At 56.0% G+C, this 19137-nt stretch overlaps 1 protein-coding gene across 1 annotated transcript; it reads left to right on the top strand.

Annotated features, from left to right (window-relative positions):
• Positions 1–871: 871 nt before the first annotated feature.
• Positions 872–15336, top strand: WNT6 (Wnt family member 6). The gene is made up of 4 exons (XM_059168027.1): positions 872–2052; positions 11710–11930; positions 12156–12490; positions 14152–15336. The coding sequence occupies exons 1-4, from the start codon at positions 1973–1975 to the stop codon at positions 14611–14613; spliced, it is 1098 nt and encodes a 365-aa protein (XP_059024010.1). The 5' UTR covers positions 872–1972; the 3' UTR covers positions 14614–15336.
• Positions 15337–19137: the final 3801 nt, after the last annotated feature.

The raw sequence follows: 19137 nt of genomic DNA, 5'->3' as shown, positions 1-19137 counted from the left end.
GGGTATGTCTTTGAGTGTGCTGTGTCCAGAGTTGGCCTTGCCCTGCAGAAACAGTAACTGTGTACACAGTTGAGGTGCAGAGGCCACTGGTGACAGCCGGATGCCAAGAAAGGCCAAAATGGGAGGGGGCGACACCTGGGCCCCATGCTCCTCATTGGCTCCCTCCCGCCACTAGGGTGCTCCAGCTCCCTCACCAAAATTCTCTGTCCCCAGTACAGAGGATTAGACTGACACAGCCAGGACACCTCAGGCCATGGGGTTGGAACTCACAGCAAACCTAGGAGCTTCCCCACGTGCTCATCCACCCTTCCCCAGGTCAGCCTCGCCTCCTGGGTTATAGGGCATCTAAGATCTTCTGTGACATCCCCTTTGTCCCCCAGTTTCATCACCATTCACTTGTCCTCACTCTCTGGGGGACTCAATCTTGCTTCCTCTCTGCTCACCAAGGATGTTTATCTCTCAGGGCAGCAGCCTCACTCCCAGAGTTCAGGTGCCATCTCCACCCCCAAAAGACCAGGAGCTTTCCTCTGTGTGCCTAAAGTTTCTACCACTTAGGAGATCCACCCCACCCCGCCCCCCTTAAAGGTTGATGCTACTCTAGATGTTGGTAATAGGGAGACTGGCCCTTGCTGTGGAATGTCCTGCACCACCTGTCCCTCCGCACCCTTGGGGCAAGCAGGCGGAGGGGCGGAGCAGGGACTGCAGCCATGGCCAGTCCGCTGGGTGTGATGAATGGAGCTGTCCCTCCTCCCCACGGGGCCTTTGATCTCCCCCCCCCCCTCGTTGGGGGGGGGCAGGGGCATCAAAGACATTTTTGTGGCATTAGAGAATCAGATAAACGCCATCTCACCTGCAGCTGGCTCTTCCACCCTTTCTGGCCCCGGCCAAGTTGGGGAAAGAACGCGAGGCAGGCTATGCGCGGACACGCGAGGGCCGGCTGCAGCGAGATCTGCCCTCCTACTCTCTTGTAAGTCTGCAACCTCAGCTCTATCGCTCGCTCACACGTGCGAGCGCTGGAGCGCAGACCATTCAGGAGGTTCCTCTGCTGTCTAATCTCCCCCTTCGCAGCCCTCCCCCGAACGCGGGCTTGAAGAGGCGGGGTGGCTGGGGAGCGAGAGTGGAGGCCTAGGGCTTCCTCCTTTCCTCGAGGAAAGACTGAGAAAGGGGCGTGCAGCGCGGAGGCGGGGCCGGTAAGGGGTGACCCCTCCTGGGTCCGCTGGTCCAAGGATCGAGTTCGGCACCCCTCCCCGGAGCACCCAGCGACCCAGGAGGACTTCCTCTCCCGGCCCCCGCTCCAGCATCTCCCTCCGAACCCCCCCCCCCCAACTCCCTCATTCCTGGGAAGTTTTCTCTCTTTACAGTCAACAAACCTGTCAAACGTCTCCCTTCCAGCCCGTCCCCCATTCCCCAGCTCCTCTCCACCACCCCCCACTCCTCTCCACCCTGCTTCCCCGCCCCTCCTTGCCCCCGACTCTGGGCGGCGGCGGGGGGCTCCCAGTCCGCGAGAGGGGAAGGAAAGGGGCAAGGCAGGCGGGTCCCGCAGCCACGGGCGCTCTAGGGCTCCGCCCCGGGACCTCGCACCCTCCCTCAGCAGAGCTCCGTGCCTGCAGCCCCGGGGCGCACGGCTCTCTCCCGAGAGTCCCGCCGCCTGACTGTCGCAACTGCCACCCCACAGCCCCCCTGCCCCCGCCCCCGCCCGGGCCCCGCTCCCCTCCCACCCCCGCCCCCGGCTCTGATTTCTTCTCCCGAGCGAGCTCGGCGGGAGACACAGGCGCTGGCTGCCCCGTCCGCTCTCAGCCTCCGCCGCGCCCTCCTCGCCCGCGATGGGCCCCCCCGCCGCCGCCGGAGCCATCGCCTCCCGGCCGCCGCAGCCGCCACCGCCGCGCTCGCCCTGAAGCCCGCGCCCCCGCGCGCACCGGCTGGCCCCGCAGCCTCGCCCCCTACCGCACGGGCCGGCGGCAGAGTGCTCAAGATGCTGCCGCCCGCGCCCTCCCTCCTCCGGCTGCTGCTGCTGCTGCTCCTGTGTCCCGCGCACGTCGGTGGACTGTGGTGGTGAGTGCTGCGTCGGGCTGTCTGTCCCCGCGCGGCTCCCGAAGCTCAAGGGTGGGAGCTGCGGGACGGACTGGGGGGTGGGGGGTGGCTCGGAAGCGCGCTCCAGCTGCCTCCGGCTCTACCTGTGAGCGGAGCCCAGCTTCTGGCAGGGGAGGTGCGTGCCGCTTTCCTGCCGGCCCCTGCCTGGGTCATTTCTAAACTGCCACTCAGACGTTCCTCAACCTCTACTCCGCACATTCTGTTGTTATTTCCTCCTACCTTTGCCACACACCCTTTCCCATCCTTCCCTTTCCCCCTCCGGTTATGCGCTCAATCCAGGTCCTCAAGGAACTGGCATGTGGGTAGGAAAGAGCTACCAAGCAGACAGGGGAAAGATCTGTAGTCAGAGATCCGAAGGAAAGAATGTGTAAGGAAGGCCCTGGATTTAGGGGAGGAGGACTGGATTTGTGGGAAAGAGAGGAACAAGGTGGGAAGCCACGAGGCAAGGAGGGTCAAACAGCTGTCTCTTCCCCGCCTTACTTTGCTCAACAACCCACCAGCTTCTGAGTGCTACTTCAAAGTGGACAGTAGTGGCGGGAAAAAAACGTAAAGGGAAACTGAGTCAGGGCCCCCGCCTTTCTCTACATCCTCCTTCCGGAGCAAAGAAGAGGAAGAAAGACAGGAAAGGGACCCGGGCTCCCGGTCCTTCCAGATGTGGGGGTCACGAATGAGAATACAGCCTCGGAGGTACCGGAATCGTGAAGGGTCCTCGTGGAAGTGAGGGAGGCCTGGCCAACTAGGGAATGGGGACGTAGCCTCCAGACCTGGCCCTACCTAGAGCAGACACCTACGGAGCTAAGATCTCGGGAACTTTGAGTCTTGGGGATGGAGAGCAACTAGGAAAGTGGGTGCCGGGTCGGGACCTCTCAGAGATCTGGAGTCCGTAGACCTTTTTTTTTTTTTTTTTTTTTCCTTCCCGGTTTTTCCAGAGCTGCAAAGACCCGCCCGGAATAGCTGGGTGTTTAAAGAGGGGGGACTTGGACAATATCACTGGTGCATCAGCCAATCCTAAGAAAGCAGGGTCTGGTCTATTTGCATAGCGCCATATCATTGGCTGGATTCTCTATCCTCCACTCCTCCCCCACCCCCCGATTTCGAAGGAGGGGTGGGGCAGGCAGATCCTTCTCTTCCAGTGAGATAGGAGCTGGATGCCCACACAGGGAGCTGCTGGCTGCGATCCCTGTTTCGTGATGCGGGAGAGATGTCCCTCGGGGGTGTCAGGGAAGGAGCAAATCGAGGATGACCCAGGTCCAGGCTAGGGGTCTTGCAGCTTTAGATCCTGGCTTAGCATAATTTAGCATAATGATAGTATCGGTCTTGAAATAGCTCTGAGATCCAATCTCGGCCATTTGTTAAATCTGTGTCCTTGGATAAGTCAGTTCTCCCTACGCCTCAGCGTCTCAACTATAAAAGTGAGAAACAATCCCCAAATGGGGCGGGATAGGAGGATTTGGTGCGGGGACCTACAAAATGATCTGACGTTGGGAGGTGTTCTGTAAATATTAAGTCCTCTCCTTCACTCTGCGGGTTCTCCTGGCCAGAGTCTGTAGGGGTGACAAGGAGGATTAATTTAAACTTAAAAATCCAGTGGCTCTTGGATGGCTCAGTCGTTAAGCATCTGCCTTCCGCTCAGGTCTAGATCCCAGGGACCAGGGAAGGAGCCCCTCCTAGGGCTCCCTGCTCAGCGGGGAGGCCTGCTGCTCTCTCTCCCACTCCCCCTGCTTGTGTTCCTTCTCGCTGTCTCTGTCAAATAAATAAATAAAACTTTAAAAACAATCAATTTAAAATCCAGAGTCCTAAGCAAAACTTTGTTAAGGGATCTCTGTCTAGTGTCACAGACTCATACTTTCTCATTTTGCCGTTTCTCAAGGCATGGAGACCGGTCTCTCCCTGATGGTGGTTGTCCTCCTATTCCTTTTCCACTTCTCCAAATCATTCTTATTCTTCCAGGTAAAATACCACATCCTCCATAACACTGTCTCTTTGTCTTTCCTCTTTTGCCTTCTGTGTGCTCCCACTGCGCGCCACGCACTGGGTAACTATGCTAGTTACTTCATTTTACTGACAACCATCCCCTCTGTAGTCCTTCTTCCCTGCTCCTGGAAGACAGAGTCTTTGTCTTTGGGCCCTGGAGGCTAAAGGGGCTGGGGAAGTTGCGGAGTGTTGCTGAATTGGTTGATTCCCTGAGACTTGTGTCTGTGGGGGTTCCTTTGTTCAGGAGGGGCTGCTGCAGGGGTGACAAGCCAGAGGAAGAGAGGCCTGGTCCCTTGGAGACTGACCCTGGAGCTAGGAAGCCAGGAGTGGGGGAGGAGGTGAGGAGGGCAGGTGTAGGAGAACACAGGGGCCTTCATGGCTGCAGCTGCAGGGCGAGCTGGGTGAAGAGTGAGGGGCTGGGGTGATAAGGTGTCCAGCAACTGCCACTCTCAGCTGCTTCTCAGAGTGAACCTGCCTCTCCCACCTGTACAGGCCCCCTCACTCTCTTCTGTCTGTTTCTTACACTTCATTCCTTTGGTCTGATCCCAGATTACTTTCTCAGGATCTTTGACTCTACTTGCTTCTCTCATGTCCCCACCCCACCATCACTCTCCAAAATCTGGTTTGGGCTGGAGGGGTGGACCCAGCATCCCCAGTGGCCTAAGGCTCCTGCCACTCCTTGCACACCCCTCACCCCCCCCCCCCAGCACTGCCTCCCATACCAGCTTTACTTTGGCTAGGAATTTTATCAGGCCTGGGGCTTCCAGGCTGTTCCCTGATGTCTAGGACCTAACTGCTGGCCCTCTTGTCCTTGCTTCTCAGAGAATGCTAGCCAGACCGGAGCTCTAGCAGACAGAAAGGTGGCAGCCATTGTAGTGCACTCTGACATTCTGGTAGCAACCAGGCTGGGGACAGAGAGGACCCCAGGAACTCTGAGTGACTGGACTGCCCAGTTAGGAAAGGCAGGTCCTGTAGGGGAGTGATCCAGGTCCTGGAATAGGCTTAGGTACCCAGCTCTGGATTCCAGAAAAGTTTCCCTTCCACCTTGTTTCCCCCTCCATGCAATGCATGCTTTTTAAGCTCTGCCTCCAGCGTCTCAGTTTGTGTCTTTCCCATCTGTAACCATATCTTTGTAAATCACAGAATCCTAGATTCCAAGACACTGGCCAGGCTCTCTTGAGGTCATCTTGTCCAGCCCACTGCCTCCAGGCCATCCAGCCTGTGGTCTGGCCCTGACAGATCCCATTCTGAGAGTGAGGCAGAGAGGGAAAGTCTGGCTTCCGGGGGCACCCTTCCAGCCTGCTCTGAGCCCCTCCCACCCTCCCCCAGGAAGTTCTTCTCAATGTCTGACCCATCTTTATTTATGCCTTCAATCAGTGGTTGTGGAAAATAGCTCACTCACAGAATAGCCATATCAGTCTCCCTTCTTCTCCCTTCCTCTTTCTGTTTTATATTTTCTTTGAAAGAAACTAACCCTCCCCCTTCGTTCCACAAGCAAAACAGCACCCAGTCTCACTCCCTTCCGCCATCTCATCTTGCCTTTCTCCCCCCTCCCACCCCTTATGGAAAGGAAATAGGAGCCAGAAGCCTAGGACAGTCTCATCTCTGGCCCCACAGGGAGTCAGGGAAAGGACCCAGGCTTCTTCCTGACACCCAGGTTTTCCAGCTGAGAGCCCCCCACCAACAGCTCCAGGCTGGGCTTGGCCACCCTCTTCCACTGCATCTTTAACTGACCCTTTGTGGGCAGTCCAGTAGCTGGCCCCCATTGAGCTCAGGGTGGGGTGGAGAATGGGGGTGGGGTGGCCATCCAGTACCCCCCTCCAGCCTCCCGCCTTGGCAGCTTCCCCTGGAGGGAGACAATGGGGCTGTGAGCAGAAAAGGGCAGGGGCAAAAGGAGGCTGACTTGATTCGGCCCAGAGCCCACCAGAGGGCTGGCACTGGGGCATTTCCTGGGTGTGGGGGGGGGGCAGCCCCCTCCTGCCCCATTCTCATCAGAAACCAGGAGTTGGTGGGGGGAGAGGTCAGTGGGAGGTTTGATCACCAGGGCCCAGTAAGGGGGATTCCAGAATGTGTACTTTGATGGAGAAATGCAGCTGTGGACGGGATGAAGCGAGGGCGGGGGGGGGGGTGTGGGCAGCGAGGCCCTGGTCAGTCTGGCAGCAGGGCTCCCAGCCAGCAGAGGGGCGGGGGCGCCAGGGAACACAGTATCCTGTGCCTGGGGACTGGGCAGAGCGCCCTCTAGCCTGTGTCCTCCTTCCTGCCCGGGGCAGGGTGGGGTGAGACCTTGGGTGCTTCCCCAGATGTGCCTGAGGCGGAGCTGAGGGAGGGAAAGGTCGCTGGGAGGGATCTTCTGTTTTCCACCTGGCCTCCAAAGCTGTTTCCTCTGGTTCCAAGCCCCTGATTTAAGCCAGAAATGAGATCGAGGAAGGACTTGGAGATCGTCTAAGCCAATCTTCTCACTTATGTTTAGAAGTCCAGCAAAGTCCAGGGACAGGAGGGGACTTGCCTCGGGCCACCCAGGAGCAGCAGTGAGGACCGGGGCTGGGAGTCCTGCGCAGTAGCTCTTCCCAGCATTCATTCAGTGAGGGGTGGGGGTCAGGAGAAGGGTATAGGGCCATTCTTCCCATGCTTATTCCCCACCTCAGCATGGGAGAGCAGAGGGACATGACAGATTCTCCTCAGAGAACCCACTGGAGGGTCAGTGTGTCCATTCCTTCTCCTTCCACGGCCCTGACCCGCAGGAAGCCCTCTTGGTGGGTGAAGGCCTTCAGGGAAGGGAGAGCCCCTGCCTCTCCCAAGAGCTACAAGAAAGGGAGCGGTGTGAGGAGCCGGGAAGGGCAGGGTCCAGGATGGGGCAGTGGGAACCAGATTGTGGGAGAGGGGTGGCATGGGGTGTCTGGTGGAAGGGGTGGTGGGGAGGTAGGGGTTAAAAAGGAGCTGGGGCATCACTAGCTTTGATGTGGGGGTGGGGGTAGGGGCTGGGGGAGAGGGAGCAGTAATTACCGAGTTAGACAGAGCAGGACAGGACAGGCGGGCGGGCACAGGCCCGGGCCCAGCCGCCTCAAGCAGCTGTCAGGCAACATTTTTCTGCCCCTTCTCCACCACCCACCTCCCCCACCCCCGTGCAGCCCCCACCCACAGCCCCAGGGCTCAGGGCTCCCTCTGCTGGCTTCTAGGAGGTGGGGGTCAGACTAGGGACCCTGGGGGTGAGTGTGAGGAAATGGGGGGGGGCATGAGGCCCTTCAGAGGAGGCTGGGCATAAAATGGGTCTGTGATCTCCCCAGCCTCAATAACCCACACAGGATTGCTCTCTGGGGGAAAGGGAGGGGTCCTGGTGGGTGCTTCTGGTCCAGAGGCACAGCCGGCAAAAGAGGACATAAGTCAGGGATCCTAGCTGAGGAGTAAGGGCAGAGAGTTGGTGAAAAGGGTGTTCTCAGGAGCCCACAAAAGCTGCCTGGGCTTCTACTCCTTGTCCTGCACTGGGCAGGCTCAAGAGATGAACCCAGGTGTGGCCGGGAAGGTGACACCCTCTTGCTGGAGCTCACGGTTGGGACAGACCCCTTCCCTGTGTACCAGAGAAACAGGCAGGTGTCATTTATTTCCATTTCATAGTTGTGGAAACTGAGGTTCAGAAGGTTAGGACTCATTCATTCACCAAATATTAAGTTCCAGCTTCACGTGTGAGGGACTCGCTAACATCTTAGAACAAGCAAATGTCAGAGCCCAGATCCAATCCCCAATCGCAGACTCCCCAAACTCTGAAGGTGTGCTATTGATGACATTATACGACCAGAAAACAAGACAAAATAGTCAAATGAGCGACACCGGGGTGATACAGTGCAGGAGAGGGAGGTCAGTGAGGGCTGGGGCTCAGGGGTGGCTCCTTGCGGCAGTAAGATCTGAAGTGAGCTTGGAGACATGGTTTCAATGACTTCAGGGTTGGAAGGGCGTGGCTCTGAGTCCAGAAAGTTAGAGGTGTAATCTGGGATGAATGCAGAGCTAGCCAACCCTGCTAAGACTGAGGAAGGGCAGCGGGAGGAGGGCAGCTCATCACCCTCCAGCCCCTTTGGTTTCAAAAATATTCACCTAGGGCCACCTGGGCGGCTCAGTCGGTTAAGCACTTGCCTTCAGCTCAGGTCATGATCCTGGGGTCCTAGGATGGAACCCCAGACATGCTGGGCTCCTCGTTCAGCATGCTTCTCCCCCTGCTCATCCTTTTTCTCTCTCTCTTTCTTGCAAACAAATAAATATTTTTAAAAATTTAAAAAAAGATATTCACCTGAATTCCTTGCAGTAAGGATCTGTCCATTGAGTGGCCTGAGTCTCACCTCCCTCCTTGGATGTCTGTCTGTATAATGGGGGGTGAGGTGGTTAGAAGAAGGCTAGGTGGTTTCCGGCATTCCCTTTGGCCCTCTGAATCTGGGCATGAGAAGGTAGTTTAGGCCAGAAGCTGGGGCCCCCAGGGCTTAGATCTACAGATGTTGCCAATAGGAACTGGCTGGTCCCCTAAAGCCACCTCACTTGGCTATTGATTCTACCAATCAAGGTCCCTGGGAGGGATATCTTGGCACCAGCCAAGCCAGTTAGAATGGCCAACCCTAGGCTTGTCCCTTCTTGTCTGCATACTGATTTCTCTTGGGATTAGCCTCATTTTTTTCTATGCCCAGGAATGGCTATTTGATTAGGATCTCAGATCCTACATACTACACATTCTCTGTTTCCTACCACCACTGGGCTCCAGCCCCGCAAACATCCAGACGCTCCCACATGGGCCCATCTTCCCTGGGCTGACCCAGGGCCGATGCCGACTCCAAGACCAAAAAAGCAGAGTGGATTCCCTAAGGTAGCAAAAGGAAAGAAAGGAGGATAAAGGAAGAGGGGAGATGAGGAGATTCTCCCCCCACACACACACACACTCTTCTGGACTTTTCTTTCCTGTGACTTAGGGATGGGAGCGAGGACAGCAGGGCAGGGAGGAAGCTGGTCCCTTGGGATTCTAGCTGCTACTATTGCCCATCCCTCCTCCTGACCAGCTCGTAAACAAGCTTCTTTCCCAGGCAGCCAGCCAGACCGGGACCAGCAACTAACTCTGGGGCAGCCCCTCAAAGGGCTGGCCCCGCCTCCTGGAGGGCCCTACCCTTCCTGCTCCTCCAGATCCTCTCCTATCTCTAGCCCCTGGCAAGCAGACAAAGTCTGGAGCTTTTTGCTTTTCTCCTGGCATACCCCCACCCTCTCTTGCTTCCCCAGGGTAGGAGGAGTGAGAGGAGAGGGATGGGGTCAGAGTAACCTTGAGAGGATAAGGCCAGTCAACCTTGGGAAAGTAGGGAGTTAGCAGAGGGCAGGGTTGGGATGGGGAGGCTGGGGAGCTTAGTGGCATGGGGTGGGGGGGGGGATGTGGAGGGGAGGGAAGATGAGTTTGCAGAGCTCCAGACTCCCAGGTGGCAGGCCAGGACCTGGACAGCCCCAGGGAGGCTGATTCCCTGCCTTTGCATCCAGTGTGGGGGGAGGGGCTGGGGAGAGAGGAAGCTAATCAGGAGTCCTGAAATCACATGTGGACAGGGGCCTGGTCTCTAGTTGAGGACATTGTCCTTAGACGACTCATTCATTCATTCAAAAGCATGTATTAAATGGTTTCATTGTGTTATTATAGTGATCATTCATAACGTGCAAACTTTTATAATAAAAACTGGGGGAAATATGAAGTAAGCACCTAAAAATCTGCTATGGGAAGCAAAAGAAAATGTCACTTCTAACTCCCAAGGTGCTCATTGTCTTATTCTCTGACCCTATACAGCCATGCTGGAAGCTGCCTCAAATTCTTGTTGTAATGAGGTGGATAAGTGGATTGGGGCAGGGGGCGGATAGATGATCGTGGATAGGGAGAGAGATAAGGACTGTCTACACTTGAAGGTCATTGGGCCCCTGGGAACCAGCTTGGGCTGCCCTACCCCACCCGTGGCCCACTCCCCATCACTCCCTCCATCACTTCTCTAGGGTCTGGAAGGGTTGGAGCTGGACCCTTCCGAGCTGCGGTGGGAACGCAGTGATGAGCAGGTCTTAAGCGTGGAGGAAGGAAGGTCTGGACTGTAAGTCTCTTCACTGAGAGAAGAATCACCACTTCAGGATTACTTGGGTAGGGAGATTGACAATGATCTGACAGGGTGAGGTCTGGTGTGGGGGGAGAGTAGGAGACCTTAGAGGACAAAGCTTATACATTTTCCTGAAACTCTCTCTTCAAGCATCTCACTCCCCAGAGTTAAGAAGTTCGATCTTAAGACCTAAATTCCACTCTCTGCTGCTCAAGCCCATTATATCTCCTTGTCCTGGGGCCTGAACATGCCTGGGCAGCCTGTACTTTTGGAGCAAATGGGGGGGGGGCACAAAAGCTGAACTGAAAAGTAGGCCACCTTGACCTTTGGCACCTAGCTCCCACTTTCCTCTATGTTTTCTATCTCTTGGTGCCACTTCTCCCCAGTGGGGAGTCTTTATCTGCCCTCTGCTGAAGGGTTTTGGGGGATCTTGAATGACGCTCAGGTCCAAATGCTCCCCCCCACTCATTCCTATAGGGAGCACCAGGATCCCAGCTAGGCAGTCAAGTCTGAGCAATCAGATTAAAGCTGTTCACTGGGTTCCCTCTCTCCAAACCAGTCACTGCCAGAGACGTCAGGGTTTGGCTTGCTGCCCTGCTGCTCTGAAGAGGTCGCAGACCCTGGAGCGGAAGGGTCGGTGTCACTTACTTCACAGTCATGCTTCAGAGTCTCATTCCCCAGCTACTTCCTCCTGCTCTCCGGTTCAGGGAAGCAGGCTATCATGGTGCCAGGGGCCCAACCGTAGAGATAAAAGCGCAACCTTTCCATTTTACAGGACAAGCTGACCTGGCCAGGGGGTTGTGGCTGCCTGCAGAGCTCCCCTTCCTAGCCATTCTAAAATCCTATGGCCTTTCATATCCTTGGGATTGGCCCTGTCTTTCCTGCATCAGGACTGTTCAGCAGCCAAAATCAGCCTGTTGTCCACTAAAACCAGATCCTAATTTGATACTGCCTACTTTTCTCTGCATCTCTTTATGATTTATGACTGTCTTTTACTCTGACAGTTTTCTTGATCTTCTTCTGTTTATTTCTTCCTTGCCTGCCTTTTGGCTCTCCTGGTGCCGTGTGCCTTGACCTTGAGTCAAATTCCTATAAGGATTTATTAATGAAGATATGCACAGAAGGATAAGACTGAATCCTTGCCTTATTGCAATTTTAGTCTAAAATCTAGTTAAGAGGGGCCCCTCAATCATTAAGCGTCTGCTTTCAGCTCAGGTCCTGATTCCAGGGTCTGTGGGATTGAGCCCCACCTCCGCTCTCTGCCCAGCGGTAAGCCTGCTTCTCCCTTGCTCACTTCCCCTGCTTGAATTCCCTCTCTAGCTATCTCTCTCTGTCAAATAAATAAAATCTTTTTTAAAAAGTGAAATAAAATCTACATTAGAGGGAACATGGAACCGTAGGAGAACCAGACAGGACAATCTCAAACACTGTTCGGGTGTGGGAGACAAGAGCCGCATGCCAGCCCTTAGTCCTGGTCTGAGCCGGGCTGGTCTCCCTCCCCATCGCCCCAAGCCCTCTGAGTCATACCCTGGACCTTCCATTCTTTGCTTTCCAGGGCGGTGGGCAGCCCCCTGGTCATGGACCCCACCAGCATCTGCAGGAAAGCACGGCGGCTGGCAGGACGGCAAGCCGAGCTGTGCCAGGCGGAGCCAGAAGTGGTGGCGGAGCTAGCCCGGGGCGCCCGGCTTGGGGTGCGAGAGTGCCAGTTCCAGTTCCGTTTCCGCCGCTGGAACTGCTCCAGCCACAGCAAGGCCTTTGGGCGCATCCTGCAGCAGGGTCAGTGGAGGCAGAGCACTCAGGGAGCGGCTTTTGCTTCTCTGGGGGATCAGTGGGGAGGGAAGTCGGAGGAGCCTGCCTGAGCCCCACCCGTCCCACGAGTCTGTGCGCACCCTGTCCCGACCCTGTCTCCCAGCCACGCAGCCTTGCCCCTCCCCGCATCCCGCACACACCCCCCACCCGGCCTCGGTTTTGCCCGCTGACTGCCCTTCCCTACGCCCGCAGACATCCGGGAGACGGCCTTCGTGTTTGCGATTACTGCTGCGGGCGCCAGCCACGCGGTTACGCAGGCCTGCTCTATGGGTGAGCTGCTGCAGTGCGGCTGCCAGGCACCCCGCGGGCGGGCCCCGCCCCGCCCCTCGGGTCTGCCGGGCACCCCCGGGCCCCCGGGCCCCGCCGGCTCCCCCGATGGCAGCGCCGCCTGGGAGTGGGGAGGCTGCGGCGACGACGTGGACTTCGGGGACGAGAAGTCGAGGCTCTTCATGGATGCGCGGCACAAGCGGGGTCGCGGAGACATCCGTGCCTTAGTGCAACTTCACAACAATGAGGCGGGCCGGCTGGTGAGTGGGGGCAGGGCTGAGTTAAGAGCCTGTGTGGGTGTGAATGTGCGAGTATGGGTGGGTGCGAGCAGACGTGGGTGAGGGTAGCGTCTGTGGGAGCGTGTTGGTGGACCTATGTGGAAGTGGTGGTGTGCGCAAGGCCGTGTCGGTGTGGGAGTGTGTTGGGGTGTGGAAGCCACGTGGTAGAGAGGGACCACTTGGGGAGGTGGGCTGGGGGTGTAGAGGGGTGCGTGGGAGGTAAGGGGGCCAGCCTGAAAGGAGTCCCTTGGGAGGCTGGGAGGGCCTGGCGCTGGTGCTCTAATGGGCAGGGTTGGGAGGGGACTCCCAGGAAAGAAGACTCTGGGCCTTTAGGGACCTCAGGTAGGGCAGACAAACCTCTGAGACCGAACAGATGGGACAAAGCTTGGGCTAGGTAGAGACCTAGCTGCCCCAGTAGGTGCAGAGGAGGGTGAAAAAAGCTGGGTATGAAAGAAAAGATAGAAGTTGGGGCAAAGGTATGGGGTCTGGAGGTGGAGGAGTCTGGTGAGGCCCCTGAGGGGCTAGAACGGCCCAAGAGGGAAGGGCTTGGAAAGCTGTGAAAGATAAAAGAGTAGAAATTGGTGAAGGTAGGAGAGAGTCAGGCAGAGTCCAGGAAAGCTGTGACCGAATCTGGGTACTTGCCAACTGGCTACCCATCAACCCCAGAGTGGGTCCTGCTGGGGATCCTGGCAGCCTCTCCCTTTCCCTCTGCAAGGAGGAGGGCCCCACGAGCTACTTTTTAGGGACAAGAAACTGTCTGGGTCAGAAGTTTCCAGCGGGGTGTGTGAGGAAGGACAGAGGCCTGGGGGTGGGGGTGGAGCATGGTAAGGAAGCGGGGCACACAAGTCCGTAGATCAGGTTGGCTTCTGGACTCTGAGCTTCCAGAGATGATCTTCCTGGGTCCTCTGACACCATACATTTCTAGAGGGGTTGTGACTCTTAGACCTCAGCTTCAGACACAAAATAGCAAATAAAGGGCAGGAATTCTGGGTTCCAGTTCTCAGGAATGCATTCACAGTGGGCCCTCCATCACCCTAGGCCTCAGTTCTAGGGTACTCTGGGGATGCCCCCACACACATCCTGTATCCTCCAGGGTTCAGGCCTGAGGCATCAGGCAGGGGCTAAGAGGGGGCCCAGAGAGGAATGTCCGGACCGGCCCACATACCTGTCAGAGACGGGTGGGGAGGGGTGGCAGAGACAGACGCCCAGGAGGCCGGCTCTGCGACTTTGCTCAGCCCTGCCCGGGGCGGGTTGGTAGGTTGGTAAGAGGAAGAGAGTGCGACAGCTGCAGCCCTTCCCCGCCTCCCTCCAGGGAGAATCTCACCCTTGCGGTCCATTCTCCTTTCTCTCCCATTCCCTGACTTTGGATCCTGCGGTCTTTGTGCTACTCGGTACAGCGCCCCACTCTCCCCACTTCTCTTACTCTTCCATCTTGATCATTTTTCCTTCTCTCAGAGCTTTTGCTCCCTGGATTTCCTCCTCTCCACCTGGCGCTCTTTTTATCTTTGGTCTGCTCTTTTCTCTCTTCTGTCCACCCCACCCCTTCCCACCCTCTCCACCTTATTCTAGGTCGGTCCTCTGGGCCTTTCCAAACCACGCACCCCCGATCTGTCCCCATACGCCCGCTCCTTTGCTCCCCGCAGGCCGTGCGGAGCCATACGCGCACCGAGTGCAAGTGTCACGGGCTGTCGGGCTCGTGCGCGCTGCGGACCTGCTGGCAGAAGCTGCCCCCGTTCCGCGAGGTGGGCGCGCGGCTGCTCGAGCGCTTCCACGGCGCCTCGCGTGTTATGGGAACCAACGACGGCAAGGCTCTGCTGCCCGCGGTCCGCACTCTCAAGCCGCCTGGCCGCGCCGACCTCCTCTACGCAGCCGACTCGCCCGACTTCTGCGCTCCCAACAGGCGCACCGGCTCGCCCGGCACGCGTGGCCGCGCCTGCAACAGCACCGCTCCGGACCTCAGCGGCTGCGACCTGCTGTGCTGCGGCCGCGGGCACCGCCAGGAGAGCGTGCAACTCGAGGAGAACTGCCTGTGCCGCTTCCATTGGTGCTGCGTCGTTCAGTGCCATCGCTGTCGCGTGCGCAAGGAGCTCAGCCTCTGCCTCTGACGCGCCACCCGGCGTCTGCGGGACTTCTGGACCCCAGCGGGGGCTCTGCCCACCTTCTCCTGGCCACAGGCCATTTCCCATGCCTCCGGAAGCTGAGAGGCGATGGGGCTGGAGATACATGGCTGCCCAGGAAGGCCCAGGGGGCTGGAGAACAGCACACCCCCGACCCACAGGGAGCGCTCTGGAGGGCTTCCGGGATGAGGCTACGCAGTCCCTCTCGCCCTTTGGTCCCTATATGGAAACCAAAGAGCCAGTCTCTAGGCCTCTGGATGCAGGACTCCTTAGAACTGTTGGCCATGGGGTGGGTGAGTGAGTTTCGTATCAATAAAAGTATTTAAACCAATAGGACTGGGCCCACAGTTTGGGAGGGGAGCTGGGCTCCCTGGGGGGCTGCCATGGGGCCAGGCTTCTGGAGGAGTGTGTAAAGGAAGCTGGTTTTGACAGAACTAACATCCTTAGGTCCCTGTCTTCTCACCTATTGGATTAGGCTCTCCTGGTCACCTGGTGATGAGCCATTCTTGTCACATTTCTCAGCCTGGATCTGTCTGCAAGCTGGGGAAGACCTAAGCCATCCCTCTTTAAAGGAACAGATTGAACAGGTCTAGGAAAGCAGACCAGAAGCCTCCGGTAGTGTACTTAGCCCTCAGATCAGCCCTCATCTTAGTTCTGGGGGACTGTGACACTTTCATCTGCTCTTCTGTTTCTGTGGCCCCTGAGGAATTCAAGGGTAGACATTTAGGGCCACCCAAGCCCATAGGATTAAAGCACTTTATAAACTGTAGAATGTGATAAAACGATGTTATTAGTGACATCAGACTTTGTTACCATCAAAACTACTTCACCTGCATTAGCATCCAAAAGGCAGCCCTGAATAGCATTTCTAATCACACTCAGAGGGAGATGAAGCAAAGTTGTCCCAAGCTTTCTCTTGGCACCTAACCATATTTCCTTCCTTCTGGTTCTTTCTCAGGAAGCTGTTGTTGAGGCTGAAGAGACAGAGAGGAAAAGGTTTGGGGTTCTGGGTTCTCCAGAACTCAATCTCATGCCTCCATCTTCCTCCAGAGGATGGGGGAGGGCATAGGCAAATGGCTGGGGTTCAGGGGCCCCCAATTCACCCACCGTCCAAATACTGTAGTGGAGAATGACTGTCCCACCAAGGTATGTAGGCAAAGCATGAGCTCTGGATTGAGGCACTCTGGGTTGGAAACTGCTGCTGCTTAGAAGGTGACAATATAGGCACGTTAGCCTCAGTTTCCTTAGCTGTACAATGGGAACACCATCATGTCTCAGTTATCTATTACTGCATAACAAACAACCCCAAAATAATTACTTCTCATAATCCTGTAGGTTAGGGATTTGCCAGATTTCAGCTTGGTGGCTCTGCTCCTTATGGCAGAACTATTGGCTGTGGTCCTTCACTTAGCCACCTCCTGCAGTGGCTGGGCTGGGCTGGACAGTCTAAGAGGCTTTCCTCAGATGTGTCTAGTGCCCCAGGCCTCCGCCCTGGCCTCCTCCTCTCTGTGTAGCTAACTTGGGCCTCCTCACAGCATGGTGGCTTTGGCAGAGTTAGACCTCTTCTCCAGACTGGCTTTCAGAGTAGGTGGTGCTGCATGTGAAGGCAGAAGTTCCTTAAGGTCCAGCTTTGGAAGGTAACACAACCCTGCTGTCACAGAACCAGCCAAAATTCAAGGGAAGGGGAAATCGACTCCACCACTCAATGGGAAAGCGCCAACACCATCATAACCCATTCACCTTCTCATAGAATCATGAGGAGGATTTTTTTTTTTTTTTGAGATATGGAAAGCACTTAGCATAACCTTGGGCATCTGAGTTTTCCTTCCTGCCTCCTCCTGGGTCCCTTAGGTCAGTATATTGGGCACAATAATTTATGTCAAGCTTATATTTAATAAATGGCAGTTAGTGTGGGAGTGGGGATAGCTGATGTTCTCAGGGAAGACCCTCATTGCAAGTGAAGATACCCAACTCAAACTAGCTTAGATCAAAGGAATGAATTACTGGAAGAATAATGAAAAAGGGAATTAATTAACTGGGTAGTCCAGAGGTAAGATGGAATTCAAGCACAATAGAACCCAGGGGCCCAAACGATGTCATAGGTCTTTCTCCCTTGTCTTCTTCCCTCATTACTGTGCCCACGTCCATAGTTTCTACCTTATCTCTGCTCTTTTCATACTGTCCTCATTACCTGCTGCTACAGATAGACTTTCTCTATATGCCAGCCCTATGCCCACATTCTTAGAGCTGGTGGTCTAAAATAGAATGGTTTTTCCAGCAAAAGCCCCAAGGAAGACCCTGATCTGGCAGCTTGAGTCACTTGCCCATCCCCAAACCAATAACCATCCAGGAAGATGCATTACCATGACTGGGACTGGTGCCCCTCAACCCCCACCCAAGATCGCAGATATTGGGGGCACAGAGAGGAGAGAAGAGTGTTTCAAATGAAACAAAAGGAAGGGGGAACTCATCCTGGATGTAACAGACCTAACCCACGCTTTCCAGTGCATCTGTCCTCTCTCCCCATAATGCCTCTGCATGGACCTCTTGACACAGCCTGGTTCAGTCCTCGAGAATCAGAGAATCACGTTCCGACCCCAGAGGGAAGCATGTATGGAGAGGGGGTATCGGGTGTTAGTGGGAAGGAAAGGGCATCTGAGTTTTCCTTCCTGCCTCCTCCTGGCTCCCTTAGGTCAAAGGCCCCGGGCTTCTGGGAAGTGTCATGGAGAATCTTGACTCAGCACCTCTCTACTCAACAAAGTTTGTATAACTTACCAAGGGAGAGAGTAGAATTAGCGTCGTGGGCCACATAGAGAAGAAAAGAAGCTCCCTCAGGAGCTTATATCCACAGCTCTGCCTTCCCCAGAGCTGGGTTCAATACTCAAAATATGTAAATTACAAATAAATAACAATCTCCTGCACTTCTATCAGAGACCACTAGAGGGCGCACAGAGTCCAGCTTCCCTATTAACAGAGCCCTATAGACAAGACCTGCAAGACATTTGGGGAATTCAGAGAGCTGTAGGCAGGAGAGGGTGGGATGAAAAGAAGCAAGCACACCCACAGACAGCTTGGGTCAAGCTGTTGGGGTTCCAGACTGTCTGGGGCCTCTGAGGCTAACCCGGACGTAGGGCTGGGATGCTTGCTTCCCGATCTCTACTGTCAGGTCCTAATGAGTGGTACAGAGTGGGTGCTGCTGGACTCCATGATGCCACAGAAGGAAACCGAGGCAGTGGCATGAACTGATACCACCCAAACATGTTAGAAGGAATTCAAAGAAAGTAGTATGAACAAAAGGCTTACTTTTAGCTTGACCTTGATCAAGTCTATAAATCTCTCTGAGCCTCAGTTTTCCCGTCAAAAATGGGGGTGCCTAATAGCTTTGGAGTACCTGGTAAAAGGACATTGCAACCTTCAAATGGCTAGTTGTATGCTCTCAGTCCATCCTCTGGGACCAAGCTCAGTGGGAGTCTGGGCTTCTGTGCTGGGTGAGAGCCTTGGCTTGAAAGGCACCATTTTTGACCACTATCTTGGCCATGTTTAAGCTCAGAGACAGCTCTGTGCCCTTGCACTGCTGCCTTGGAAGAAGGCTGGATGCAGAGCTCAGAAATGCCCCCTCACCACCAAGCCTTGCTCATCTCCTGCTCAGCCCCAGGCACAGTCTGAGCCATGAAGGTTCCCTGCTGGCTGAGTGGTGGGGGGGGACATGTGGTACTGGGGAGATGGTGGAAGAGCACAGAGGCGCCCCAGATGTGTGCATGACCACATCAGGAACAGCCAGAATGCAGGCAGCTGGGTGGGGATGCAGCTGGAATAAGGCCAAGGGCTCATTTTCCCCTGCTTCTGATGACCATCTCATCTGGAGGGGAGTTTGGGACTAAAACAACAAGTTATTCCCCTTACCTTGCTGAGGTGTGCTGGTCCCTGAGGCCTGAAGGATAAGATAAAGGAGCTCCCTTATGGGTCTGGGGCTCCTTCCCTTTCCACCAAGACAGACTTCTCAGGACTGAGCCTGGCCTGGACCAGGTTGGGGCCATGAGGGGCCCACCTGTTCTCACCCTGATGCCTCCCCTTGCCCTCCCTTCCCTGCAGCCTCCTCCAGAGTTGCCACAGCTGGAACCATTCTCCAAGCTGCCTTTAATCCCTACTGCTCCCCCCACCTCCATTGGCCCCTATAATTTTGGTCTCAGCTGGCGGCTGCGGGGGCTGGGGCTGGGCTGAGGGCCAGGGCCCAGGGCAGAGCCAGGGCGGGGTCTGGGGGCTGCTGATAGGGGCTTGCCCACTGGCGGGGGGTCATTTGGGATTCGGGCTCCAGTTGTAGACCCTCTTTCTGGACCTCATCTCTGCATATGCCAAGGTCCTGTGCCTACATATGCCTCTCCTTGTCCTGAGAAATGCCCCAGGCTTGGGCACATTTAGACCCTCATAACATCAGGCTAGAACTATGCCCAAGTGCAAACGAGACTTGAGAGTCATTATTTGCTTCCTGGGGTTTTCCAAAGAAAGGGTCTT

The sequence above is a fragment of the Mustela lutreola genome, chromosome 3 (assembly GCF_030435805.1).
Source record: "Mustela lutreola isolate mMusLut2 chromosome 3, mMusLut2.pri, whole genome shotgun sequence".
In the NCBI taxonomy this organism is placed as follows: domain Eukaryota; kingdom Metazoa; phylum Chordata; class Mammalia; order Carnivora; family Mustelidae; genus Mustela; species Mustela lutreola.
Note: the sequence above shows the minus strand (reverse complement) of the source record. Positions and strands in the feature narration are given on the sequence as shown.